At 44.1% G+C, this 20,059-nt stretch overlaps 1 protein-coding gene across 2 annotated transcripts in view; it reads left to right on the top strand.

Moving 5' to 3' along the window:
* The window catches only part of POLR1C (RNA polymerase I and III subunit C), a 143,338-nt gene that overhangs the window by 62,208 nt on the left and 61,071 nt on the right, over window positions 1–20,059 (top strand). For both annotated transcript variants that reach the window (XM_078647445.1, XM_078647446.1), the window contains one exon: window positions 12,596–12,728. In XM_078647445.1, the coding sequence (XP_078503571.1) occupies window positions 12,596–12,728 (133 nt within the window). The remainder of the gene's footprint in view (window positions 1–12,595; window positions 12,729–20,059) is intronic.

Below are 20,059 nucleotides of genomic sequence, written 5' to 3' on the forward strand. Positions count from 1 at the left end.
CAATGGTTCCAACTGAACAGCCTCAAGTGCAATTCCGATAAGTCCGAGCTACTCTTCTTTGGGTGTGACACAGAGCCAGACTGGCAGGCCTGGTGGCCCATTGATATGTTTCCTCCGTCTTGTTCCTCCAAAATTGCTAAGAACTTGGGGGTCAAGATGGATAATGGGCTAACTCTGAAATCCCAGATCCTAGGGGTGTCGGGCACCTGCTTTGGCCTCCTAAGGATGTTGCGGAGGTTCCTTCCCCTGTTGTCTGAGGAGCACAGGAAGCTGACGGTGCAGGCCCTAATCGGGTCCAGGCTAGATTATTCGAACATTCTTTACCTGGGCCTGCCAGAGTATCGGCTGCAGCGGCTCCAAGTGGTGCAGAACGCTGCCGCGAGAGCTATTTTTGGTCTAAATAGACGGGCCAGTGCAGCGGGTCTGTTGAAGACCTTGCACTGGCTTCCAATCCGGAAACGGATTGCCTTCAAGGCTTTGACTCTGGCCTATAAGGCCCTCCATGCGGTGGGAGCAAAGTATCTCCAAAAGAGACTGGCCTTTTATCATCCGACTCACGCTTTGAGGTCGGAATTCCTGCTCCTGGCGGTTGTCCCGCGAGTGAAGAGAGCTCGCTTGGGAGGACGCTCTTTTGGACTACTGGCGCCACAGTTGTGGAACTCTCTGCCGCTCACCTTGCGAGGAGCCACCAGCCTACTTGCCTTTAGAAAAGGCCTTAAAACTTGGCTGTTTACCCAGTAGCCCACTTCTTGTACGCCCGCTCGGTCTTCTGTCCTTTCTTCCTTTTAACAGTGTTATGTTACTATGATGCAGCCTTCCTTATTAAAAGCGCCGGGACACTCTTTTTGAGTAGCCGTGCGCTATACAAAAGATAAAATAACATAACATAACATAACTACATGGCGCCCAAACGTTTGGATAGGCGATAAAACTAACGCAAGACATTAGAGTAACTCAGTCGTGCTTTTTCACACAGAACCCCCTTTTTTCCCATAATACTCCAAAGACGTCTGGAGTGGGTGAAAGGTCATATCCGCCAAACCTCGCAGGAGGAGACTCCTATGAATGGTTCTTGGTTTAGTCAACGTTGAAGGATACACTGTTCCAAAATATTGTGCATCTAATCTTTGTTTCCATAGAAACCTGATCTGCAAACAAACAGAATAACCTTCCTGTCGGCAAAATGGTAGACAGTGATGATAAAAGGGAGACAGTTAGACTAGCAGCTGAACTCCTAGCAGCTGATAATACTCTGCTACAAAATGACCCGGATATAAAACTCATCCCGGTCAACATAAGAAAATCTATAACTTTAAAACTTATAGAAAATGGACTGACATCGAGAGGTGGTACAGTCATATTCGTAATTGAGGCACACGAATATCGGCAGACAGAGGTATTCTATTCATGGATGAACTTTCCAGCAGCAAACGCTGCAACAAAAGAGTTCCACTATTATAAAATAGAGGAACCACCGGATACCTACACACCTTTCGAGGAGGTGGAAGTACCACTCAAATTCCAAGAGCACCTGCTCTTGTTTAATGGTGCCCTAAAACATAATAATCACATCACCAGGCTCGGTCCACTAGGTAGACCAGGAGCAACGTGGCCGGTCCTAGCCGGATATACACCACATCCAGACATTGAAGAAATGTCTGCAGCAGAGCTTTTAATACAGCTAAAACAACTAATCAAAATACATAGACAATTAGTCCAATATGTAATGCGGACTTCAACAATCCAACCAGCAAGTAAAATTCCACAGCTGACCCCTCATCAGGGTAACACAAATAAAATTACACCACAGAACATACAGTCCTGTCTAGGTAAAGTACCCGCAAAACGGGAACAAATACCTTTCTGGCTAGCACAAAAAATCACTCAAATAGAGGCGGTGTTTCCAGACACCACCCCTGTAGATAAACACAGGATTCTGACTATCTGTCTTCCAATGGGAATCGCACCACACGTGGAGGACTGTGACACTTGGGGTACAGTCTTTGCTTCCATATACACAAAAACACATGGTGTACCATCCATGTCAGTAATACCAGATGTGCTAAAACAAATTCAAGATGAATATGGTCCAGAACCCGCTTTAACTCTTGGTATGAAATTACTGAAAGACTTCAAGCAGGTCTCGGCTATATTATTAGCCAACATAAAGGGAGAAGCAGCAAACGTGGCGATCCGCCAAAGGTTAAAAGAGACAGATATAGCAGACCAACCAACTGAAATTGCCAGAATCATAGAGAAATCCTATGAAGAACTAGGAAGAGATAGTCTGGGTGGAATACCGGTAAAACCTCAACTGATTGAAAGTCCTGAAAAGATATTTATTAAAAATAATTTAAACACTCAAAAAAAGAGCTGGGATGGAAACAAACAATCCAATCCTAAAGAAAAAAGATTCCAGTCCAGAGGAAGGTCTCCTCGGCGGAGAGAAAGATCTCCGAACCAAGGACGCAGGTCTCCCCAAAGTGAGCCCTCTGGGAAAAAATACAACCTTAGAAATAGGGATAATATAAAGAAACCTGATAGATATCATGATAATGATACACGTCCCTCTCAATCTTTTCAGACTTCCTCGCACAAATCGGAAAGAAGAGGACGATCAGAACACAGGGAAGAGCACGTCAAGTCCAAAGACAAGGAACCTGCTCATCCAAATAAAAAGTTACAATTTCCAAAAAAGAAGGTAGCCAGTATTAAAGTAGTCAAAGATGCCGAGAATACTGAGGACACAGCTGAAAAACGGAGAATGGGCTCAGACAATGCTAGACAGCGCAGCAGAAGTGACCATAGCTCGCAAAGTCCTTATGAATCATCTGGAGACAGTGGACACGAATGAATATATTCAAGTGGAAACTGCAGACACCAGAGTTAGCAAACCTCACAAAATATATGAAATAACATTACGTATAGAGGGGGATAAGACTAGAAAAATAAGGGGTCTCTTTTGGGATAATCTCTCCCAGGGCTATGACATCCTTCTAGCTGAACGAGACTGGCCACCCGAGTTTGTCAGGGAGTGCCCTCATGGCGAAGAAATAATTATGCCTGCCTTCTCAAATCATATTCCAATTCATAAAAAATATACACTTGCTAGAAAGTGGGCAGTAGCTCAAGCTCCTGCTTTATATAAAAATCATGTAGGATGGGATGAGGACTCTCCTCCTCGCGAAATCCAGTTAAAATCACCACCTACTGCACAGAGGCAGTACCCAATTAAGCAAGAAGCTAAAAAACAGGTAAAAGAGATCCTAGATCAACTTGAATACCAGGGGGTGACTGAAACTTGCACCTCACAAATGGACAATCCTTTGTTTCCTGTCTCCAAACCAGACAACTCATATCGTCTAGTTTTGGACTACAGACACCTTAACTCATGTTGCAAAACCTTTGCAGTACAAAACTCATAGTGCTGCACTAATGAATAACATAGTGCGCAAAAAATACAAAACAACATTAGACATCTCTAATGGATTCTTTTGTCAAAATATAGCACCAGAGAGCAGATATTTGACTGCATTCTCGGTAAATGGCTCGCAAAAAAGTTTCTGCCGTTTACCCCAGGGGCACAAGAATAGCCCAGGATTATTCTCAAAGAGAGTAACAGAATTACTACAAACATACGATGACGAGGCATTATCATATGTCGACGACATTTACCTAACAGATGATGACTTGGATACTCACTTGAAGAGAGTGAACACCATAATACTTGGGTTCGCAGCAGAGGGTTACAAATTCAACTTTAAAAAATCAAGAATTGCCCATCTAACAGTCCTGTTTTTAGGATATGAATTATCAAGTGAAGGCAAAAGCCTGGCTGACAATTTCCTAGAGAAATGTGCTGTACTCCAAGCTCCTAGAACACTAAAAAACTTACAATCAATTCTAGGCTTCCTAAATTTCGGAAGAACATACATTGCAAATTACGCAGAAAGGGTAAAACCCCTTTATGATCTAATAAAACCAGATTTTAAAAGAATCAATTGGACTCAAAAACACACAGAAATTTTGAGATCTTTACAAACAGACATGCTAATTAAAACAAAATTAGAAACACGTGATAACACACGTAATCTTGTGATTCGAGTCATCCCAGGAAGATGCGGATTCACATACCTGACCTCTAATGAGGGAGAAAAGGTACCAATTGCATACAAATCACACTTGTACACAGAAGCTGAAAAGAAGTTCAGTATTAAAGAAAACATTGTTCATGCAGTTCAAACGGCTATAGCAAGAGAAAAAGACAACGCTGACGGTAGACGTATCACAGTCAGAACAGCGGAGTCAGCCTTTGAGGCATTAACAACCCCATGTAATTTACCAACAACAGCGTTGAATCCAGAATGGATACAATGGGTGAATTCAATTACAACGGACAGAGTAAAATACTACTTTGATCCAGAATTAAAGGAATTAAAATATCTAGAATATGAAATGACATACCCTCTGCCAATCGACATTCTGCCTTTACGACAGTACGCCTGTGTAATACATACAGACGGGCATGCTCAACCCTCAGTTTGGGGAGAGCTGGCTTACAAGGCCACATGCGAAATCGTAAAAGAAGTGTGGCGCGGAGGTAAATTAAGACCTCTACTTACAAAAACACACTCTGTAGAAAATAATTCAGAACAACAAACTGAAATAATAGCGTTAAAAATGGCTCTAGATAATGCCGATCGCGAATTCCCGACACTTATTGTGTGCGATTCGTATTACTGCGTCAAATCATACAATAACGATTTACAGAAATGGATACAAAACGGTTACAAAGATGACACAGGTGCAACAATAAAGCAAAAAGTGCTTTGGGAACAAGTAGCTCTTTTACAGAAAGAACTACCAAAAACTCACGTGATACATTCAGTGAGTCATCAGCGTGATGGCGTTCACGTTGCAGGGAATTCATTGGCTGAGAAAGCCACAACGGCAGCAACTGAATCGGCTTCCGTAGTCAAGAAAAAGCGTGCAGTAAAATACATTGACGGTGAAACAGTGCTGGCAGTAAAAACGTCATCAAAAGGCGACTGTTCGGCGCTACCGATCAATTATCCACTCAACTATACATACATAATCGATGCAAACTCCGTTCCTTTTGCTCGAATCCCTGGAGTGGGGGATAGAGTGATTCCAAACACGGACAGGAGAGGCTTGTTAATAGCTGACGCACATATGGGTGAGGGTCTCAGACACCTTAAACAAAAAGATTCTCTGGAAGAATTACAATCAGTGTACTGGTGGCCAGGCATGAACCTGCATCATCAGATTTTTGTAAAAAACTGCCCAGACTGCAAAAGAGATCGCAGTGGCGAGCGAGGAGGACTATTACCATGGCACTTCGCTCCAGAAACACAACAAGAATAAAAAGTACCCATCACAAAAAAAGCGTTATATTAACACATAAAGACTAATTTACACTCATGATGTAGGACCCCAGCGCTCGGCTGACGTCTGGACTGTTATAAAAAGATTTGCGAGTCTATAATGGCATATACGCTAGGAGCATGCTACGTTTTGACTAATGTATTCCCTTTTAGCCTTCAAGCTTATGGGGAAGCACGGCCAGATGAGCATAGCATAGCGGGACTCTTCTCACTTCCTTCCTGAGGGATACGGGATGGTGTAAAGAAAAAACCAAAGGCATAAAGCAATCTATAACAGCAAAGGTATTGGGTTCGGGAGCTGGGTGGGTCAAACATCTAATAAGTGTCCAACGTAGTCTAAATAACCTGCCAAGAAATTCTCTGAGGGGATTCAGTCCGTACGAATTATTGTTTGGAACTAGAATGATGGTCTTAGATCTTGACAGTCAGACTTCAGTGGTTAAAGAAAAAAGCTTTGATATCAAAGATCGTTTGGCTATTTTACAGGACTTAAACGAAACAAGGAAAGACCTGAGCAACATAAAGTAGAAACAACATCCAACGACCACTGAAGAAAAACCACCTGTCCCAGCAAGACCTGTCTGGATTCCAAAAGTCGGGGATCTAGTCAGAGAAAAGATCGCGGTAAAGAAGGAATTTGGGCCTTCTTACAGAAAAGCAGTTCCTGTCTTGTCTATCAACGGGACAAGATCAGTAGTACTACCGCCCCTTGCTGGTAAAAAGGAGAACAGGGTTGTATCAATCGACCTGATAAAACCACAATCATGTGGCCGATAACAAACAGTAGGCCAAGTGGACTCCCGATGAGTAGTAGAACACCAAGGTTTGCTACAAACACAGAGGTTCAATCTAAGAGGCTACTCACATTTGAAATGCCAAAAAACAACAACAAGGACTATGCAACAATGCTATGGAACTTAAACCTCTAAAAACCCAAAAAAAAACATTTAGCAGAGACACACCAATCTACAATGAAGTAACAAATGACTATTCGGCTGCAACAAAAAAAAGTGATAAAGCAAGTAGCAATCGTGAAGCAATAGGAACAATAGACAGAACGGCATCCGGTTACTTCATCAACTTCAGTGATTCATCTGAAAACCTGAGTGAATCAAAGGAACAAACATCAACAAAAACCTTTAAAAATAAAGCTAAGGAACTTTTTCAACATCTGAAAGAAACCTATCTGATTTCTCCATGGATTGAATTCTGGGTGGCCTTAGGTGCACTTATCCTCATATTTTGGCTCATCATGGTACTATGTTTGGGACACTTCATTGAGGGAAAATATGCTAAAATGGACACAGCAAGCCAGAAAATCAACTTGATCCTCAAACCACACACGTCCTCGCACGTCGAGAAAAGAGAACTTTCTTCAGTCAATTTCACAGCCAATCCTATACCCGGTGGGGTAGCATGGGACAATACTGATTATGAAATCTATGGTCCGGTTGAAATCCTGAAGTATCCACATCAAATCAAGATCTCATTGAGTGACTTTGTAAAACCGAGCTCAGTTGCTGATGATTGGGACGTTGAAAGCATTAATAATATGATGTCTGATCTAGTGATGTCTGCTAAATTTACAAAACATGATTATTTGCAGGGTTCATCTAATTATGATAAAATGTTCTGCTATAATCACTATAGTAATCATTATCTGCATAAATCAGCACAACCTAGAAATGTTTAAAATTATAATCAATGGGAACACTGTGCAACCCCTCCAAAAGGTAGCTCAAGAACTTTTTATGACAAATATTCATATTTTTCAGGGTTCAACACAAGTAATGCAGAAACATTTTATTTCAAATTATCAAATAAGACAGGTACAAAGACCATGCTTACAAACACTAAATTGATATATTCAGACTCGTTTTTTGAACAAATGAGTACATTTGGTTTCGATTACTGGGACAAAAATGTTGAAGTAAAAAGTGTTTGGGGTACAAAGGAATGGCAAGTACAAGGTATAGAATCATTGTTTAGAGCCTGCATGATCCCAGAACAAATTATATTTTTGAATGACACTATTCAACAAACTACCTGTCTTGGCCTAGCCAAAATCGAAGAGTTAAACAAACCGTCTATTCCAAAGCCAACAATGAACAGTAATAGCTCTACAGATGAGGAGATAGACGTAAACCATATATTAAGCCAAAACAGAACACATCCAGATTGGAAAAAGTGGTTGATCTGGCCCACAGATACTAATAACTGTCAAGACAGATTCCTGAACAAAATCCAGGGGTTCAAATTGACCAGGCCAGACCCTAGTTATTCCCAAAGACAACACCCAGGGATAATTACCACGTACAGTGTGGGCAAGCTCTGCCTTCAATGGCTACAAACATCCACACTGTCAGAAATTAAACAACACCTAACTTTACTTACTGATGGTGCTGACTTGCGTGATTTCATTATGGGACCGCGCAAACAGCGTCAAAAACGCTTCATAGCAGCCTCTGTATATGCAGCTTATAACGAAGCCTGGAAAATAACTCAAATTGAAACATCAGAGAGAATACGGGAAATTGACCGTATTCATTTGGAAAAATCACTTTCTGTAGTGGACAATGGGTTAATGACTCTGTCCTCCAGAATATACTCTTTGGACAGCATTGTGTCTTCAGCAATCGACATAATATCGCAAGACTTTCTGTTATTACAACACGGTCAGTCCCAATTGCGTTCTATTGTACAACTTGGCTGGACGTTACAAAATCTGCGTTCAGGCTATGTGCCTTGGCGTTTAATCAACACAACGTCACTATTCAATATCTTTAACCTCACTGATAAACAAATCAGTATGGCACAGAAGGGTGCTGATTATACAATCCTGAGCATTGAGAAACTCGAGAGATTACCATTGACAATGTCAGAACGACCTGTCAGTGAATGGATAATACATGGAATAATTAATATTCCAATATCTACTTTCAGGTTTCAATACTGCCAAAAATATATACAGGCTGGCATGTACAAAAAATTGGGTAAAGGGTACATTAAGTCAACATGGAACTTGCCCTATTCACATGCATGTGTCAGTAATAAAGGCCGGAAAATGTTTCTTAGTGGCAATAATTGTGCCATGTCACTAAGCGGTACACTTCTGTGTAATGGTATTAGTTTACACGGAGCCTGTGAAGGGTCCTCAAATAACCTTTCATGTCACCAGCTAGGCACACCTGCGACACAAATAGAACCATTCTTTAGGAGACTATCGAACGGGAGTTACATTATAATTGTAGACCGCAGATGTTGTAGCTTAGTGCCCGGAATAGCTTATCTCATAACTACGACTGCGAAGGTCATGTGCTGTGAACGAGTATTGTTCCCCAGCGCAATGCCAGACAGGGAGGCAAGGTTATGGCCGAATTTGAAAATTTCTTCCATTAGAGTTGATACTTTAAGCAGAATGAAAACTGTGCTCCTTCAGACGCCGACCAGGCTCACGTCATCAAAAGAAACGTATGATCTCCAAGTTGCAAGGACAACGGCAGAGATTCATTCATTGTTATCAACTAATTCCCCCATACATTTCGCAGAAATCCTGAACGAAATCTTAAATATTTCTGATACCAGTAGAGTCTCAAATGTATTTAAGACAGTGTTTTCAGGGGCTTTAACACCATTTAAAGCCATTCTGGGTATTTTTCCAGACTTTGTCCATTCCATCTTTGGTGGACTTCCTCTCCTTTTGGGACTAGTGGCAGGAATCCTATTTTTGATTCTGTTATTCCGCTATGGCAAACCGTGTCACAGACAAAACACCTGCGACAAGGGAAGAAACAATCCTAGCCATTGGATACCGGGACCGGATATCTAAAATCCTTGGACTGTCCCGACTTAGAGACCTGAACATGACTTGGTTTCTTTCATTTAGACCTATGTGGCAAAGCTGTGTTTTACCTGTATTAAGATGCTTGCTATGCGGAGAAGAATGCGTGTTGGACACATGTCTGACGCTACGATCGGATGCGCCAATGGATGCAGAAACTTTGTTGGGTCCGGTCACGGCTCATGCATTGTGCTGTCCCCAGCGGCTACCAATCCTGATGACGGCATTCGTGGAGACTTCACCACTACGATTGAGGGGTAGTGAGGTTCAAGATGAAAGCAGCATCGATCAGGTACGACCTTCTGTTAGCTGTGCTGATCAAAACATCAATGGAGGCAATCATGCTCATGAATGCATGGTAACATCTTTTTCCGAGTTAATGGAACTTTCACAGGAAGCTGTTGACAGCTTTTTCGAGAGTCTAAATGATATGATGTTCTCACCAGAGCAGAAATAATGACTTTTGAGCAAGCTAGCACAAGGCGTTCCCAACACCCTGAATTTGGCCTTCAATTTTGATAATACAGTATAATGAACAAATTTTTCTCCAGTTTACGGACAGCGGAACATAATTTTTCAGCGGCCCCAAAATATTTTGCAATTTTTCGGGACACTTCTGCTTAAAGTAGAAACTATTCTTAGAGAACTATATTTCTATTTTAGGACCTTTAGAGTCATTAGCTGCCCTCTGGCCTGTTCATAAATATTTTATTTTGTGATGAAATGGTCTCGCACTTTTTCTTATGTATTAAGAGCCATTTCATGTGTTATTTTCAATATTTTTTTACTAATGATGTATGAATATGCGTGATTAATTTAGCATTTTTCTACTGCTTGAGTGCATATAATGCTTATGATTATTTTTTTCTCGTATATTACATAATTTCAAACTGCATATGGATGTATTTTGGGGTGGTACGGTATACACATACACTACTGTATATTTACTATGCCTAGATTTGTAAATATGGACATAGTCAGCGTGGAGTGGGTGTGATGTATTCCTATAGGTTCTGTATCGATCCCCCTATTCCTGACCCTGTTCTGGTTAATAATTAACTAGCAGCCATCCCACGGTGCAAAAAACCGTTATCTAATTAAGCCACACCACGGCACAGGAACGCGTTATCTGATTAGGTCATAACGCTTGCCATCTAATTAGGCAAGCACTATTCCTCCAGCCCCTGATAAGGCATACGGAGCTCTCAAAACAAATCAAACCTATGACAACCTGGGAAAATCCACGCGGCCATTGTTTTGATTTCACCGAGAACTTCAGTAAAGAATGTGCTAACGACCAGTCCGTATGACATCCTTATTGACGTATCTATGTCCATCCTTACGTCAATCTCGACACCTTACAGGTATAAATATTACCGACATTGCCTTAAGCAAAGACACGCGGTGGTGACGAGATCGGAGCAGCGAGACGTGCTGAGGAGCCCAGCAGAGAGCGAAGCCCACACGCGCTGCCCCGCCTTCCTGACGCGCTGAGAACGAGACACTGTTTTTCTCCTGCCGAGAAATCCAGCTCTGGCGCTTCCAAGCGGCCCTCGCAGGCAGCTGGAATATCGAGACGAGAGATACCAGCCCTCAACCATTCTAGATCTCAGGTACAGAACTGAACAACCCCTTACAGAGAATTCTTGAGTCAGTCACTTGGCAAAACTAACTTAACTTAAACTGCTACTTATCTACTCCCGCCCACGTATTAGGCTTAGGTCAGGTACACTGGGGTAGGCGTGGTTAGAAGCACCAGTTGAGTACGATTAGTCAATGTATATATGTATATATCTATGTTATCGATTTTAAATATCATATGGCTTAGAAACCATATCAATGCTTCTGCAGTATTATTTTATACTCCTGCTTTTATTGTATGCACTTTACTTAACCATAAGTATCGCAATAATATCGATTCATTTCTCTTGTACGAGAAAAGAGACTGATCAATAAATACCATCTTTTATTGAACACGCCCGTCTCTTCCTTTTCTCTACAATCTGGTGAAACTAAGAATGCACGTACTGACTGAGTAAAATAAGTTGTCTTTTGTTTTCACACGACTCTAGAGATACACTCTTGATTAGGGGAGAGCAAAGTTGTCATGTTCTATGGTTGTCAGAAACTAAATCCCTTCTTGTCTATCCAGGGAGGTTAAACTCCTCCTTGCCTATTCGAGAAAGTTTCTAGTGAACTCTGAGCTAGCTGGCAAACCCAAAACTTTAAGTCTAATATCGTCAGTAGAAGACCTAGTTAACCTCCGTCCTGGGTCTATACTACTGAAGGTATTATTCCAATGCGCAGAGCCTATTGGGATAATAGGAACTACACTACATTCTCACGGCTTAGAGAGACGATATGGGGATTTGATCTTCGAATTGTGACCCAATTAGGACATTACATAAACATGTGGAATACCTGGCCTTTGACCTGCAGCTGCTGCCCTACACAATTGATGGTTTGAAAGTCTTTACAGTAATCCTTTAATTCCCCTGGTCAATGGTCTATCAGATTCCATAGACTCCTAATCAGCGGAGAGGCTCTTGCTCCCTGAAAAGAGCTGCATTTTAGAGTTAAAGATGATATGGAAAGATTGCATGTCGAATTAAATGCATCATTCTTTGAAGAGTTGCTGCCTGTTATTCTCTTGTAATTAACCTACAAGAATGGCAATCTGTTGTGATTTACATTTCTTCAGCATGGAAGTCTGCTCTGTTTGGCCCCAAGAAATTTTTTGGTCCATCTGTTTCTCTTATGTTAAGTCTCCCATTTGCCCTGTTCTTTGACTTTATGTGCAATACCACTATCCCCTCCCCACTACTCCCTCATTTCCATTCCCACCACTCCCAGATAACACATAGATGAACATGGTCTTGCCCACGGGTTCCCTCCCCCGTCTCCTCATCCTCGTATCTTATGCAAAGATGAATTGCAACACCCTGCTAAGAATGCAGCTTCACCTTTTCATCCTTCTGTCTCTGTGATCAAATTAGCACCAATGACTGCTTTCGAAGCAATGTCAATAAATATTGCCGCAGTGCGGGCCCCATGGCAAGCACTGGATATATTTCCTTAGGGAGAAAAAAGTTTTCGTACTGAATGCTATTTTTAATTCCACCTGCTCTGCCTTTCGTTCACTGAATCTATTCCATCCCATCTCCAGTCCTAGCCACAGTTTCATCCACATGGTAATCTCCACCCTTGCAGGGACTGTGATTTGTTAATGTTTTTCTATGTTTTGGGGGGGAAGGTGGTGTTGCTTGTTTTATCTGGTGGAGAGTCAAAAGGTGTCTATGGGTTCTGGATTTGTGCTTCTGTCTTGATTCCTCTGTTTTCTGATACCCAGGTACCTACAATGGCAGTGGAGAAGGTCTTCATTTACAACAACACCTCCATTATCCAAGACGAGATCCTGGCACACCGGCTCGGGCTCATCCCGATTAAGGCGGATCCCAGACTCTTTGAGTACAGGAGCCAAGGTAGGCTGTAGAACATGGATGATGAGGTGATAGTTGCAGGACTTATTGGGCCTGTTTGGTGCACTGTGCAACCATTAAGGTAATGGGGTAACCCAAAAGGTGCCGGACCTGGGTATCAATGCGATATTAGAAAACAGCGGTCCAAGACCTCTATAATTTAAGAACTGAGTTAATCAGTGAACAGTCATAAATTAAATGAATTTAGGAGCATATACACATTAATCAGCTCTATCCAATGTATGCATATATTCATAAAAAATGAAAAAGGCATACAAAGCAACAGCATCAGCAAGAGCAATATATTTAATCCATTGTCTCTTGGTCAAACAAGTACCATAATGTCTAACTACAAAACATTGTAGATTATAGTGGTTGCCCCAAATGGAGCGTGCAACATAGCAACGGGGTGCAAAAGGATGTGTATAGTGATTAGAAGGAAAAAGAATTCAAAAGATGGTGACATAAAATATTCAAATTAGTTAACAAAACAGTAACGGATCCACATTCATCCGTCCTATACAACCTGGCCGCTAAGTTACTTAGGCAAACTTTCTCATCAGTTTTCAAGATAAATATATATCATGAATATTTGCACAACAATATAGAAACCAAAGGGGTCCAGGGTTTTTGTACACAGAGCGTCGACGTTTCGACTCGTCTTAGGGCCATACGGTCATTTATGCCTGGGCCATGCGAGTCTTCATCAGGACAATAGAACTGGGGCAACCAAGGGATTATAGATGACCCTATAAAGGAGATGAATAAGTATTTAAGCTGTTGCCAGACATATATGTGTCTAAGAGAAATGCCCAAGTGTATCTAAATTGCTTACCCTCAAAGGAGTAAAGGTGGTGGTAAATCCCACGTAAAACGGATTATTTCCAATCCTATAAAAAATGAACAATGGGGTCTTATCAAAATCCAAACTAGGGATCTAATGGCTGTCGAATGTTACCAAAAAAGACCAAAGCTAAGTACCTTACGTTCTCATCAAAGAGTCCTTGATGAGAACGTAAGGTACTCAGCTTTGGTCTTTTTTGGTAACATTCGACAGCCATTAACCATTAGGAGTCCTTGATGAGAACGTAAGGTAACGTAAGGAACCTGCCTGCATCTGCTCAAGAACCGCAAGGCCCGGTGCTGTGACTACTGCCCTCATGACTGCTTCCGTGGAGAGGATGCTGCTGGAGGAGGAGTGCATGGATTGGAACCTGCCTGCATCCGCTCAAGAACTGCAAGGCCCAGTGCTGTGAATACTACCCTCATGGCTGCTGGAGGAGGAGTGGATGCTGCTGGAGGAAGAGTGGATGGATTGGAACCTGCCTGCATCCGCTCAAGAACTGCAAGGCCCAGTGCTGTGAATACTACCCTCATGGCTGCTGGAGGAGGAGTGGATGCTGCTGGAGAAGTGGATGGATTGGAACCTGCCTGCATCCGCTCAAGAACTGCAAAGCCTAGTGCTGGGAATACTACCCTCATGGCTGCTTCCATGGAGAGGATGCTGGAGGAGGAGTGGATGGGAAGGAACCTGCCTGCATCCGCTCAAGAACCGCAAGGCCCAGTGCTGTGAATACTACCCTCATGGCTGCTTCCGTGGAGAGGATGCTGGAGGAGGAGTGGATCGATTGGAACCTGCCTGCATCCGCTCAAGAACTGCAAGGCCCGGTGCTGTGAATACTACCCTCATGGTTGCTTCCGTGGAGAGGATGCTGCTGGAGGAGGAGTGGATGGGAACCTGCCTGCACCCGCTCAAGAACTGTAAGGCCCAGTGCTGTGAATACTACCCTCATGGCTGCTTCCGTGGAGAGGATGCTGGAGGAGGAGTGGATGGATTGGAACCTGCCTGCATCCGCTCAAGAATCGCAAGGCCCAGTGCTGTGAATACTACCCTCATGGCTGCTTCCGTGGAGAGGATGCTGGAGGAGGAGTGGATGGATCGGAACCTGCCTGCATCTGCTCAAGAATCGCAAGGCCCGGTGCTGTGAATACTACCCTCATGGCTGCTTCCGTGGAGAGGATGCTGCTGGAGGAGGAGTGGATGGATCGGAACCTGCCTGCATCCGCTCAAGAACTGTAAGGCCCAGTGCTGTGAATACTACCCTCATGGCTGCTTCCGTGGAGAGGATGCTGGAGGAGGAGTGGATGGATTGGAACCTGCCTGCATCCGCTCAAAAACTGTAAGGCCCAGTGCTGTGAATACTACCCTCATGGCTGCTGGAGGAGGAGTGGATGCTGCTGGAGGAGGAGTGGATGGATTGGAACCTGCCTGCATCCGCTCAAGAACTGCAAGGCCCAGTGCTGTGAATGCTACCCTCATGGCTGCTTCCGTGGAGAGGATGCTGCTGGAGGAGGAGTGCATGGATTGGAACCTGCCTGCATCCGCTCAAGAACTGGAAGGCCCAGTGCTGTGAATGCTACCCTCATGGCTGCTTCCATGGAGAGGATGCTGCTGGAGCAGGAGTGGAAGGGAAGGAACCTGCCTGCATCCGCTCAAGAACAGCAAGTGCCAGTGCTGTGAATACTACCCTCATGGCTGCTTCCGTGGAGTGGATGCTGGAGGAGGAGTGGATGGAATGGAACCTGCCTGCATCCGCTCAAGAACTGCAAGGCCCAGTGCTGTGAATACTACCCTCATGGCTGCTTCCGTGGAGTGGATGCTGGAGGAGGAGTGGATGGATTGGAACCTGCCTGCATCCACTCAAGAACTGCAAGGCCCAGTGCTGTGAATACTACCCTCATGGCTGCTTCCGTGGAGTGGATGCTGGAGGAGGAGTGGATGGATTGGAAACTGCCTGCATCCGCTCAAGAACTGCAAGGCCCAGTGCTGTGAATACTACCCTCATGGCTGCTGGAGGAGGAGTGGATGGATTGGAACCTGCCTGCATGCGCTCAAGAACTGCAAGGCCCGGTGCTGTGAATACTACCCTCATGGCTGCTTCCATGGAGAGGATGCTGCTGGAGGAGGAGTGGATGGGAAGGAACCTGCCTGCATCCGCTCAAGAACTGCAAGGCCCAGTGCTGTGAATACTACCCTCATGGCTGCTTCCGTGGAGTGGATGCTGGAGGAGGAGTGGATGGATTGGAACCTGCCTGCATCCGCTCAAGAACTGCAAGGCCTGGTGCTGTGAATACTACCCTCATGGCTGCCTCCATGGAGAGGATGCTGCTGGAGGAGGAGTGCATGGATTGGAACCTGCCTGCATCCGCTCAAGAATCGCAAGGCCCAGTGCTGTGAATACTACCCTCATGGCTGCTTCCATGGAGAGGATGCTGGAGGAGGAGTGCATGGATTGGAACCTGCCTGCATCCGCTCAAGAACTGCAAGGCCCGGTGCTGTGAATGCTACCCTCATGGCTGCTTCCGTGGAGAGGATGCTGCTGGAGGAGGAGTGGATGGATTGAAACCTGCCTGCATCCGCTCAAGAACTGCAAGGCCCGGTGCTGTGAATACTACCCTCATGGCTGCTTCCGTGGAGAGGATGCTGCTGGAGGAGGAGTGGATGGGAACCTGCCTGCATCCGCTCAAGAACTGCAAGGCCCAGTGCTGTGAATACTGCCCTCATGGCTGCTTCCGTGGAGTGGATGCTGGAGGAGGAGTGGATGGATTGGAACCTGCCTGCATCCGCTCAAGAACTGTAAGGCCCAGTGCTGTGAATACTACCCTCATGACTGCTTCCGTGGAGAGGATGCTGCTGGAGGAGGAGTGCATGGATTGGAACCTGCCTGCATCCGCTCAAGAACTGCAAGGCCCAGTGCTGTGAATACTACCCTCATGACTGCTTCCGTGGAGAGGATGCTGCTGGAGGAGGAGTGGATGGGAGCCTGCCTGCATCCGCTCAAGAACTGGAAGGCCCGGTGCTGTGAATACTACCCTCATGGCTGCTTCCGTGGAGAGGATGCTGGAGGAGTGGATGGATTGGAACCTGCCTGCATCCGCTCAAGAACTGCAAGGCCCAGTGCTGTGAATACTGCCCTCATGACTGCTTCCATGGAGAGGATGCTGCTGGAGGAGGAGTGCATGGATTGGAACCTGCCTGCATCCGCTCAAGAACTGCAAGGCCTAGTGCTGTGAATACTACCCTCATGGCTGCTTCCGTGGAGTGGATGCTGCTGGAGGAGGAGTGGATGGATTGGAACCTGCCTGCATCCGCTCAAGAACCGCAAGGCCCGGTGCTGTGAATACTGCCCTCATGACTGCTTCCGTGGAGAGGATGCTGCTGGAGGAGGAGTGCATGGATTGGAACCTGCCTGCATCCGCTCAAGAACTGCAAGGCCCAGTGCTGTGAATACTACCCTCATGGCTGCTGGAGGAGGAGTGGATGCTGCTGGAGGAGGAGTGGATGGATTGGAACCTGCCTGCATCCGCTCAAGAACTGCAAGGCCCAGTGCTGTGAATACTACCCTCATGGCTGCTGGAGGAGGAGTGGATGCTGCTGGAGGAGAAGTGGATGGATTGGAACCTGCCTGCATCCGCTCAAGAACTGCAAGGCCTAGTGCTGTGAATACTGTAGTGTAGTTCCTATTATCCTAATAGGCTCTGCGCATTGGAATAATACCTCCAATAGTATAGACCTAGACCGGACGTTAACTAGGTCTTCTACTGTCGATATTAGACTTAAAGTTTTGGGTTTGCCAGCTAGCTCAGAGTTCACTAGAAACTTTCTCGAATAGACAAGGAGGAGTTGAACCTCCCTGGATAGACAAGAAGGGATTTAGTTTCTGACAACCATAGAACATGACAACTTTGCTCTCCCCTAATCAAGAGTGTATCTCTAGAGTCGTGTGAAAACAAAAGACAACTTATTTTACTCAGTCAGTACGTGCATTCTTAGTTTCACCAGATTGTAGAGAAAAGGAAGAGACGGGCGTGTTCAATAAAAGATGTTATTTATTGATCAGTCTCTTTTCTCGTACAAGAGAAATGAATCGATATTATTGTAATACTTATGGTTAAGTAAAGTGCATACAATGAAAGCAGAAGTATAAAATAATACTGTAAAAACATTGATATGGTTTCTAAGCCATACGTTATTTAAAATGGACAGAATAGATACATACATATAAACATTTGACTAATCGTACTCAACTGGTGCTTCTAACTACGCCTACCCCGGTGTACCTGACCTAAGCCTAATACGTGGGCGGGGATAGAAAGTAGTAGTTTAAGTTAAGTTTGTTTTGCCAAGTGACTGATTCAAGAATTCTCTGCAAGGGATTATTCAGTTCCGTACCTTGAATCTAGGATGATTGAGGGATGGTATCTCTCATCTTTGGTCTCGATATTCCAGGCTGCCTGCAAGGGCTGCTCGGAAGCGCCGGAGCTGGATTTCTCGGCAGGAGAAAGGCAGCGTCTCGTTCTCAGCGCGTCAGGAAGGCGGGGCAGCTAGTGGGCTTCGCTCTCTCGCTGCTCCGATCTCGTCACCACCGCGTGTGTTTGCTTAAGGCAATATCGGTAATATTTATACCTGTAAGGTGCCGAGATTGACGTAAGGATGGACATAGATACGTCAATAAGGATGTCATACGAGCTGGTCGTTAGCGCATTCTTTTACTGAAGTTCTCGGTGAAATCAAAACAATGGCCGCAGGGTTTTTCCCAGGTTGTCATAGGTTTGATTTGTTTTGAGAACTCCGTATGCCTTATCAGGGGCTGGAGGAATATTGCTTTGCCTAATTAGATGGCAAGCGTTATGACCTAATCAGATAACGCGCTCCTGTGCCGTGGTCTGGCGTAATCAGATAACGGTTTCTGCATCATGGGATGGCTGCTAGTTAACTCGTTAACCAGAATAGGGTCAGGAATAGGGGGATCGATACAGAACCTATAGGAATACATCACACCCACTCCACGCTAACTATGGCCATATTTACGAATCTAGGCATAGTAAAACATACTGTAGAGTATCGTGTATACCTTACCACCCCAAAATACACATAATGCATTTTGAAATTATGTAACATACGGGAAAAAAATAGTCATATGTACTATATGCACTCAAGCAGTAGAATAATGCTAAAATAATCTCGCATATGTATACATTATTTGTAATTGAATATTAGAATTACACATGAAATGGCTCTTAATACAGAAGAAAAGTTCGAGACCACTTCATCACAGTTCAAAAATATTTATAAACATACCAGCGGGCAGCTAATGTCTATGAAGTTTCTAAAAATAGAAATTAGTTCTCTAAGAATAGTTCTTACTTTAAGCAGAAGAAAAGTGTCCCGTAAAATGTAACCAAAAAAAATATTTTGGGGCTGCTAAAAAATTGCTGTCCGTGAACTGTAGAAAAAGTCGATCTTGCTACTTTATTATTAAAGTTGAAGGCCAAATTCAAGGTGTCGGGAACGCCGTGTGCTAGCTTGTTCAAGAGTCATTATTTCTGCTCTGGTGAGAACATCATATCGTTGAGACTGCTGAAAAAGCTGTCAACAGCTTCCTGTGAGAGTTCCACTAACTCGGAAAAGGATGTAACCATGCATTCATGTGCATGATTGTCTCCATTGACGTTTTGATTAGTATTGCTGACAGAAAGTTGTACCTGATCGATGCTGCTTTCAACTTGATCTTCACTACCCCTTAATCGTAGTGGTGAAGTTTCCACGAATGCCGTCATCACGATTGGCAGCCGTTGAGGGCAGCACAATGCATGAGCCTTTACCGGACCCAACAATGTTTCTGCATCCATTGGCGCATCCGATTGTAGCGTCAGACAGGTGTCCAACACGCATTCTTCTCCGCACAGCATGCACCTTAATACAGGTAAAACACATCTTTGCCATATCGGCCGAAATGAAAGAAACCAAGTCATGTTCAGGTCTCTAAGCCGGGTTAGTCCCAGGATTTTTGATATCCGGTCCCGGTATCCAATGGCTCGGATTGTTTCTTCCCTTGTCGCAGGTGTTTTGTCTGTGACATGGTTTGCCATAACGAAATATAAGGACTAAGAATAGGATTCCTGCAATTAGTCCCAAAATGAGGGGAACTCCTCCAAAAATCGAATGGACGAAGTCTGGAAAAATACCCAGTATGGCTTTGAATGGTGTTAATGCCATCGAAAATACTGTCTTAAATACATTTGAGACTCCACTGGTATCAGAAATATTTAAGATTTCATTCAGGATTTCTGCGAAATGTATGGGGGAATTAGTTGATAACAATGAGTGATTCTCTGCAGTCGTCCTTGCGACTAGGAGATCATACGTTTCTTTTGATGACGTGAGCCTGGTCGGCGTCTGAAGAAGCACTGTTTTCATTCTGCTTAAAGTATCAACTCGAATAGAAGTAATTTTCAAGTTAGGCCATGCCCTTGCCTCCCTGTCTGGAAAG

Source organism: Lissotriton helveticus, chromosome 6 (genome assembly GCF_964261635.1).
Source record: "Lissotriton helveticus chromosome 6, aLisHel1.1, whole genome shotgun sequence".
Lineage (NCBI taxonomy): Eukaryota > Metazoa > Chordata > Amphibia > Caudata > Salamandridae > Lissotriton > Lissotriton helveticus.